Genomic DNA, 9,383 nt, shown 5'->3' with positions numbered 1-9,383 from the left:
GTTTGAATTAAATTGAAAATATTTTATTAATTTGACAATAAAGCATCATGTTTTCTGTCTATTTCAAAGTAACAATTATCTCTCAAATAGAGAAAAAAATAACAAAAATAAAAATAAAAACGTCGTATTGTATTGCAAAAAGTGAGCCATTGCTTTGACAGATTTACAAGTTCAAGGCCTATACTAGTCAGTTAAAAAAAACTACAGTTCCTCCCTTAGTGGTATCAAACCATAATTTATTCACAATTTATGGAACACAATGAAATCCCTATTATCCTACAATCATTTGAATGTTATTTAAGCAAAGGCCCTGGAGGCATACTTGCAAACAGAAAAAAGTTTAAAACGGGCCTTTGCTTAAAAAGCAAGTTTCTCAAAATGTGCATTGGCGAATTAAAATCGTTGATGTAGTTGCACGTGATAAAACGCTACACGTTAGCTGTTCCCATTACATAACCTGACACATTTAGCCCTATGCTAACCTGAGCAGCTGGCAGTGATTATTTCCTGTAACAAACTCTGCATCAGCCTATCAACGTTACCAACCAATGGCATTTCTTAAAATAGGTCAAAATGGCCACCGGAAGGATATTTTAAACCTCCAAATTCTGCTTGGTATGTTTCAAGTATAGTGCCCCAATTGTACATGATGCATCCTTGACTACGCTACTAATATTAGACACATTTCAAAAGGCACGTTTTCGCACATCCGTTTCACACACACAAATGTACAAAGTGTATCATATATTGTTAAAAAAGTTGAAGAGCCTTATGGACTTGTCAAATAGCTGTCATGTACCGTCATTATTCGGTCCTGGTGGCACACACTGTTGACGCTAAAATGACAGTGCTCATAAGCCATGGGTTCAAGCCCACCTTGCGTCATGCGTGACGAAGTGGATGATTATAATAATGCATATAAAACGTAAGTGTAGCCTACACATATATTAGTGCTGAGGGATGTGTTTTTAGGTCGGTTCGGTTTCAGGTTTGATTCTGAAAAAATAATCACTTTTTCGATTTCGGTTTCCATAATTTTTATGTTTGTGGGTTGAATTCTGTAACACAGAATAAAACAATTAATACAAGTCCCATGATGGTAGTGACTGCCCATTACTGCTTATCACTTATCAACATTACTTTAATACAATATTTGTTTTATTTGATAAATCTGCATTTCAAAAGGGGGAAAATAAACTCATGAGATTCAAACCCTTGCCACAGGCTATCTACGACTGGGAAAATGTATTTTGAGCAGTCATCCAACTCGGAATTCCAAGTCGGGAACTCTAGCCTCTTTCTAGAGCTTTGACTTTCCGACCTGTTGATAGATCACTGATGTCATGATTCAACCTCATTCCCCCCAACTCCCAGAGTTCCCAGTTGTCTTGAAAGCACCAATAGTGTTTGATCACGTGCAACTACGCCAACGATTTTAATTGGTTGACGCATTTTGAGATGGAGGAAGTATGGCCCCCCTGTGTCTAAATAGCTTCCCATTCAATGACTGGGAACACTGCATAGAAGAAAGCCCTTATATTAGTCCTTCAGTAAATCATTTGGACTCAGTCTCACTGGCAGAGGTAAAGAGTAATTAGCCTATTCCTGGTCACCCACAAGCTCATAATGTGGTTTTTGTCTGTACAGACAGTAATGCTGAATGATGAACACCACATCAAAGAATATGGAGAACAAGCCAAGTCCTGCCTTTGTGGGATCCCCAAAGATGAGCTTCCATTCATCTAGGAAACAATAGAAAAAAAATCATGAAACCCTGACGTAGTCCATCAATTAATTCAGCAAGTGATGTATGTCACAATTCTGTTTAAGATCGATGGCATTAATCTGAAAAAACAAAACGCATCACTATTTCAATGTACTTTTATAACCTTTTTAATACATTGTTTAAATAAATATTTTCCTTTTCTGTATGTTTTTGTAGTTATTATTTATGTTATGACTTCTTTGTTATGATTTGTCTCTTCTCCCAGCCACAGGGAAAGAGATGGGTGGGTGGGTTGGCAGGGCTCGTGGGTGGGTGGACATGAAAAGGAAATCTTGTATTATGAATATTGTGACACTGTGTCGCGTTAATGTGCAGGAATAATTGTAAAAAAGTCATATACATACACACACACATATATATATATACACACACACATATATACACACACACACACATATATATATATATATATATACATACATACATACATATAACACCTTACCAGTCAAAAGTTTGGACACCTACTCATTGAAGGGTTTTTCTTTATTTTTACTATGTTCTACATTGTAGAATAATAGTGAAGACATCAAAACTATTAAATAATACATATGAAATCATGTAACCAAAAAAAGTGTTTGAGATTCTTCAAAGTAGCCAACCTTTGCCTTTGACAGCTTTGCACAGTCTTGGCATTATCTTAACCAGCTTTTAATATTTTTATTTTTTATAAAATGTACCCTTTATTTAACTAGGCAAGTCAGTTAAGAACAAATTGTTATTTACAATGACGGCCTACACCGGCAAAACACGAACAATGCTGGGCCAATTGTGCACCACCCTATGGGACTCCCAATCAGGGCCGGGTGTGATACAACCTGGAATTGAATGAGGTAGTCACCTTGAATGCATTAACAGGTGTGCCTTGTTAAAGGTTAACTTGTGGAATTTCTTTCCTTCTTAATGTGTTTGAGCCAATCAGTTGTGTTGTGACAAGGTAGGGTGGTATACAGAAGATAACCCTATTTGGTAAAAGACCAAGTCCATATTATGGCAAGAACAGCTCAACTAAGCAAAGAGAAATGACAGTCCATCATTACTTAAGACATGAAGGTCAGTAAATACAGAAAATTTCAATAACTTTTAAAGTTTCTTCAACAGCAGTTGCAAAAACCATCAAGCGCTATGATGAAACTGGCTCTCATGAGGACCGCCACAGGAAAGGAAGACCCAGAGTTACCTCTGCTACAGAAGTTCATAAGAGTTACCAGCCTCAGAAAATGCAGCCCAAAAAAAGTAAGACACAAATCTCAAAAACTGTTCAGAGGAGACTTCGTGAATCAGGCCTTTATGGTCGAATTGCTGAAAAGAAACCACTACTAAAGGACAACAATAAGAAGAAGAGACTTGCTAGGGCCAAGAAACACGAGCAATGTACGTTAGATCGGTGGAAATCTGTCCTTTGGTCTGATGAGTCCAAATTTGAGATTTTTGGTTCCAACCACTGTGTCTGTGAGACAGAGTAGGTGAAATGATGATCTCCGCATGTGTAGTTTCCACCGTGAAGCATGGAGGTGGTGTGATGGTGTGGGGGGTGCTTTGCTGGTGACATTGTCGGTGATTTCTTCAGAATTCAAGGCACACTTAACCAGCATGACTACGACAGCATTCTGCAGCGATACACCATCCCATCTGGTTTGCGCTAGTGGGACTATCATTTATTTATTTTTTTCCAACAGGACAATGACCCAACACACCTCCGGACTGTGTCAGGGCTATTTGACAAGGAAGGAGAGTGATGGTGCTGCATCAGATGACCTGGCCTCAACCCAAATGAGATGGTTTGGGATGAGTTGGACCGCAGAGTGAAGGAAAAGCAGCCAACAAGTGCTCAGCATATTTGCGAACTCCTTTAAGACTGTTGGAAAAGCATTCCTCATGAAGCTGGTTGAGAGAATGCCAAGAGTGTGCTAAGCTGTCAAAGGCAAAGGGTGGCTACTTTGAAGAATCTAAAATGTATTTAGAATTACTTATTAAAAATAAAAACAGATATCTTTTTACATAGTTATTCAGACACTTTGCTATGAGACTCAATTGAGCTCAGGTGCATCCTATTTCCATTCTTCATCCTTAATATGTTTCTACTTGATTTGAATTTACCACAGGTGCATCCTATTTCCATTGATTGGACATGATTTGGAAAGGCACAGACACCTCTCGATATAAGGTTCCACAGTTGACAGTGCATGTCAGAGCAAAAACCAAGCCATGAGGTTGAAGGAATTGTCTGTAGAGCTCTGAGACAGGATTGTGTCAGGGCACAGATCTGGGATGGGTACCAAAACGTTTCAGCAGCATTGAAGGTCCCCAAGAACACAGTGGCCTCCATTATTCTTAAATGGAAGAAGTTTGGAACCACCAAGACTCTACCTAGAGCTGGCCAAACTGAGCAATCGGGGTAGAAGGGCTTTGGTCAGGGAGGTGACCAAAAACCCGAGTCACTCTGACAGAGCTCCAGAGTTAATCTGTGGGAGAACCTTCCAGAAGAACAACCGTCTCTGGAGCCATACACCAATCAGGCCTTTACGGTAGAGTGGCCAGATGGAAGACACTCCTCAGTAAAAGGCAAATGACAGCCCGCTTGGAGTTTGCCAAAAGGCATCTAATGGACTCTCAGACCATGAGAAACAAGATTCTCTGGTCTGATGAAACCAAGACTTTGGCCTGAATGCCAAGCATCACGTCTGGAGGAAACCAGGCAGCGCTCATCACCTGCCCAATACCATCCCTACGGTGAAGCATGGTGGTGGCAGCATCATGCTGTGGGGATGTTTTTCAGCAGCAGGGACTGGGAGACTAGTCAGGATCGAGGGAAAGATGAACTGAGCAAATTACAGACAGATCCTTGATGAAAACCTGCTCCAGATCGCTCAGGACCTCAGACTGGGTCGAAGGTTCACCTTCCAACAGGACAACGACCCTAAGCACACAGCCTAGACCACGCAGGAGTGGCAGCGGAACAAGTTTCTGAATGTCCTTGAGTGGCCCAGCCAGAGCCCGGACTTGAACCTGATCGAACATCTCTGGAGAAGACCTGAAAATAGCTGTGCAGCGATGCTCCACATCCAACCTGACAGAGCATGAGAGGATCTGCAGAGAAGAATGGGAGAAACTCTCCAAATACAGGTGTGCCAAGTTTGTACCATCATACCCAAGAAGACTCAAGGCTGCAATCGCTGCCAAAGGTGCTTCAGCAAAGTACTGAACAATGGGTTTGAATACTTATGTAAATGTGATATTTCAGTTTGAATATTTAATACATTTGCAAAAATTTCTTAACCTGTTTTTGATTTTCCATTATGGGGTATTGTGTGTAGATTGATGTGGGGGGAAAAAACAGATTTAATCTATTTTAGAATAAGGCTGTAACATAACAAAATGTGGAAAAAGTGAAGGGGTCTTAATACTTTCCAAATGCACTGTATACACACACAATGAATGACTATAAACAATTAATGACAACAATAAAAATGTTAAATGCCTGCAACTGAAGACACGTTTAGAATTTTTGGGACTGTCCTGTAAATATTTTCACTGACTAATTATTGCCTGTTCTACTGAGGCATGTGGACATTAGTGTACTACAGGAAGCGTGGGCAGCCTTACCATTGTTATACGACTGAAGGAACATCTGAACGAGACTGAAGCTGCCTCCTGTGAAGTCCAGCAACACATTGCCAATGCTCCACCCCTCTGTGCTTTGTCTTTGGTAGTTCATGTAGACCTGAGGACACACAGAGTGTGTGATCATGAAAATCAATAGTATCATACATTTCCAACTGAGGCGCAACAACATCTACTGTAACAAATGCTAATTGCATAAGCGAAAACCATCCGATATGCAGTAAAATATTGTGAAATCCATACCTGTGGGATGTATTTGACGAGGGTGACACCTAGCTTGATGTAAGAGAAATAGTAGAGATATTCCAGCCAGGTGATCTTACGGGCCACAGCAACAAAGAGGGTGACCAGGGCAAACGTCCAACCAATCACCAGAAGGCCAATAGCGATCTTGGACACCTTCTGCCCTCCTCTCTGCAACACAGGAACACAGTAATCACTTTCAAAAATGCTTTTAACTATCAATGTTTCTTTGAGGCCTTGACAAAAATGATTTCCTTCCAACAAAAAAAAAAAAACACAAAGGATCAGATGAATATCTGTCTTTGCCAACAATCAAAACATAAGCTAATCATTATTTGGCCAGCCAACATCTGTCTCCTGTTTATAACCAAGGGGGACATCTAGGAAGTCACTAAAGACTGGGCTATTGTTACTCACTTCATAGATGACACACTGAGAGACATATACAAGAGTCAGCACAACTGCATGGAGACTGAAGAACACATCGTTGGCATCCACTGGGTTTACACCATTTGGATTTATCTTCAAAAACTCTTCCTGTAAATAAAAAAAACACACTGTATAACCATATGGAGTAAAAACTGAGTCAATAGGACCATAGAATACTATCCAGCGCAAATCCCCATTGGTATCAATGCATGACTGACAACATTTGCAGAGTTGTGTATGCAGATCTCAGGTCAGGATTCGTCCCAATTTGTTACACCGTTTGTGAGGGCATGCAAGCGGTTACCTTCGTGTACGGAACCCAGAAGAGGCCTACATTGAAGACACTGTAGGCAATGAATCCTGTCAAGTTGAGTGCCAGAAAATCAAAGTTCAGCCCCACCACACTGTCAAACAGACAAAGTCAGTCAGAAACCCTATCCAAAAGTCCTTTAGCTCTAAATCCTGTGATGCAGAGGATTTTGAAAAAAGTCCAAGTGTCAGAGGCACTACCTTTTTCTTCTCCAGTTCTCATATACTTGAGGGTAGAATGATATAGACCATGCTAGGAAGTAAATCCAACCAATTACTTGGTTAATGATATCAACGATGTTGCTTCTAATGACCAAGAAACGGATTCGGGTCTTATGGCTGGAAAACATAAATGAGAGACTTTTAGTACATTATGTTGGTTTAAAAATCAGTCTGAAAGTGAGAAATGTTCATGGAGTTGAAATTCACTGACAGAAACCCTGTACAGCTCACCTTGCAATGCCAGTGTTGTTGCTGTATAAATAGGCTGTCACCTGACCCACATGTTCTGCATGAACCTCAAAAGTGCTTGATGTGGCGTTTGCAGGCAACTCTACCTGGAGATCAGAAATACAGAACATATAAAGTCGGAAATACTGCACTTAAATAATAATATATAAAAAGTTACTGTAAACAATTGTTACATTCAGACATAATATGCATTTATGCTTCCAACGTAAGTGCTAGTATTTATTTTACACACAGTGGCCATTGTAGTTCATTTAAATATGATAGATGCATTAATAATCAATTACATGGTTATTGGTTCTTGCTCTTCAGTTAGTTTGAATGAAACAAAATGCATACCTGCTGAGGCAGTTGAAGTATTGAGGTAACATTTGCGGAGGAGTCGGTGAAGTTAAAAATAATGAGTGCTGAGACATTCTGAGGAGAGCTGCAAAAATAAAGAAATGCCAAACACTGCATCACAACAAATATATCTAATACTGATAAAAACTGGTAGTAGATAACCAGCTAGAAGCATAGTTACCTAGGCGTTATGGTGATATTGGCTGAACCTTTCTCCTCCAGATTTACAGTGGCTGGAGCAGATAGGGATACACTCCCATCTGCTGAAGGAATATGACATTTCAGTATTCAAATAGGGGGATGTTTAAATGTAAAGATATTAAATCAGAGCTTATGTTGGTTGGACAAGGACAAACTCACCACATGTAATGACCGTACAGAGTGTTATGAACAAGAATAACAGAAAGTTCTTATCTGCCATCTTGAGGGATAGCTGAACTCGAAAGTGCAAATGAAGAAGAGATGACAGATTTGTATGAGGGACAAACAATCTGCATTAAGCAACATATGCCTCCATACAAATCCATAATTACAACAGAAATGTGCCATATAAATCACGGTAAAAAAGCTTCGTCTTAACAACAATAGTTAGCTAGTTCAACACAGTATCTAACTAATCCTGAAATCAACTAATTATACTCTACCGCAGCTGAGCAGTCCTTTGGTTTCCTCTGCTTCCGTGAGTTTGCGCTAATGTCAGGTCATATGACTTGGCTCGTCTGTAGGCTATGACGCGTTGTCTAGGGTGCGTTCAAGACTTTCAATGTTGGGGGATGTTTAACGCGCAGTTAAAGCAATCCTAAAGAGGGTGTTCTACTAAGCTGACATATGGAATTGTTTTAAGATGGCCATACCAAGGATCATTTAGCTATTCGATTTGGAATTTTAGGACCTCCAAATAATTTGATGAAACATTGAATTTTGCCTTACTGGTTTTATTCCATAGAAACACATTAAGTAACAGATTCATACATGGGAAAACAGACAGCCAAAAAATAAATCAAACAGAAGTTTGTTTTAAAGTGTCTGTCCTATATCTGAGAGATGTTAAAAAGATTCAAATGAGATTTTTTATCCATTTGTAACCCTTTTTTTTGGTGGTGCACTAAACTACTTCCATATATACTTCCTTAGATTTTTGTTACTTGTACCGAGCCAGGGTCAGCGTTATGGACGGGCCATAGGGGGCCTGGCCCACCCAACCGTACCACCTTGCCCGTCCACATAAAATATTTCAATATTGATCATTAATTTGACCGAGACACTCGCAGAACAAAAAATCTCAGATAAAGCATCCGAGCGAGCGAAACAGCACCCCTCTGTCTCAGTATGTGTAGACCATACATCTGATATTGTCTGGACAAAAGGAGTATCGCATTTCATACTTTTTTTGGCCACACAGCATCGGCTACATAGCAAGACAGAGGGACACTGTTTCGCTTGCTAGTTTCAGCAGAGGATGATGTGAAGCGAGAGGGCTCAATCTCACCAAAATCTGTCCTGAATAAGCCCAACGTGTTTGTGGGCATAATGCAGACCTAAGCTTGTCGCCCGAATTCCTGCCTTTGGGACAACGACTTGCATTATTAGGGCGTAAACATGAGCATTTTGTCATTATATAAGCCTAGAGATCTCTGGTTTCAGCCACTTGCAAATTAGAAAGGAAATTTAGCGGGTACACATTGCACTTTTCAGATGCTGGCTTCCCCTAAAGTAAATTGTTTTCTCCAAAATTATAAGATTACTCCTGTCTAAATAAAATCATTCAAAATACTTTACCAGAGAGCTTGACTTAGCTGTGGATTGTTTCAGAGGCCTATGCCTATTTGGGAAGCCCAGTAATTTGGGTAGCGCCCGTAGCAAAAGACCTAGCTGATTATCAAGTTGCGGCTGGCCGCTGTCTGTCGCCAATTCTTGCACATTCATTGTTTCATTGTGTGAATTGTTTGCCCTTTGTTTATTTTATAAATTCCCCATTACATATGTAGCCAGTAGGTCTAGTAAATGTACTGTTAATCCCCGTCATTTGGTTACATTAATTTCTGTTAATGCATGAATTAGGCATTTACCGTTGTCATTCTTGAAGTGGAGACATTATTTGCAGAGTTGGGTTTGTCATGCTCCTTCTTCACCACACTGTCTGTGTGGGTGAACCTACAATGACTCTGCACATTCACGCATGCTC

General features: G+C 40.0%; 1 protein-coding gene across 3 annotated transcripts; it reads right to left on the bottom strand.

The window, feature by feature from the left end:
* Positions 1-7: 7 nt before the first annotated feature.
* On the bottom strand, positions 8-7,922 carry LOC115158176 (cystinosin-like). 3 transcript variants are annotated; one of them, XM_029706801.1, is made up of 11 exons: positions 7,843-7,922; positions 7,559-7,631; positions 7,380-7,461; positions 7,196-7,283; positions 6,842-6,945; positions 6,590-6,727; positions 6,384-6,483; positions 6,068-6,187; positions 5,651-5,821; positions 5,390-5,507; positions 8-1,742 (listed from the first exon to the last, which is right to left on the bottom strand). In XM_029706801.1, exons 2-11 carry the CDS (start codon positions 7,617-7,619, stop codon positions 1,600-1,602), a joined length of 1,125 nt encoding a protein of 374 aa, XP_029562661.1. In that variant the 5' UTR covers positions 7,620-7,631; positions 7,843-7,922; the 3' UTR covers positions 8-1,599. The 3 variants fall into 3 exon arrangements, with proteins under 3 accessions (XP_029562661.1, XP_029562663.1, XP_029562662.1); XM_029706803.1 differs by having other exon boundaries at positions 7,380-7,458; XM_029706802.1 differs by having other exon boundaries at positions 7,559-7,893.
* Positions 7,923-9,383: the final 1,461 nt, after the last annotated feature.

The sequence above is a fragment of the Salmo trutta genome, chromosome 22 (genome assembly GCF_901001165.1).
Source record: "Salmo trutta chromosome 22, fSalTru1.1, whole genome shotgun sequence".
Taxonomy (NCBI): domain Eukaryota; kingdom Metazoa; phylum Chordata; class Actinopteri; order Salmoniformes; family Salmonidae; genus Salmo; species Salmo trutta.
Note: the sequence above shows the minus strand (reverse complement) of the source record. Positions and strands in the feature narration are given on the sequence as shown.

What these genes read in the sequence shown, in the direction of transcription:
- LOC115158176 (XM_029706801.1), bottom strand. Translation starts at nt 7,619, where the DNA reads ATGGCAGATAAGAACTTTCTGTTATTCTTGTTCATAACACTCTGTACG. An exon ending in GAGAACTGGAGAAGAAAAAG is followed by an intron (nt 6,484 to 6,589) that starts GTAGTGCCTCTG and finishes TCTGTTTGACAG; the next exon opens with TGTGGTGGGGCTGAACTTTG. An exon ending in CCTTCAGTCGTATAACAATG is followed by an intron (nt 1,743 to 5,389) that starts GTAAGGCTGCCC and finishes ATTGTTTCCTAG; the next exon opens with ATGAATGGAAGCTCATCTTT.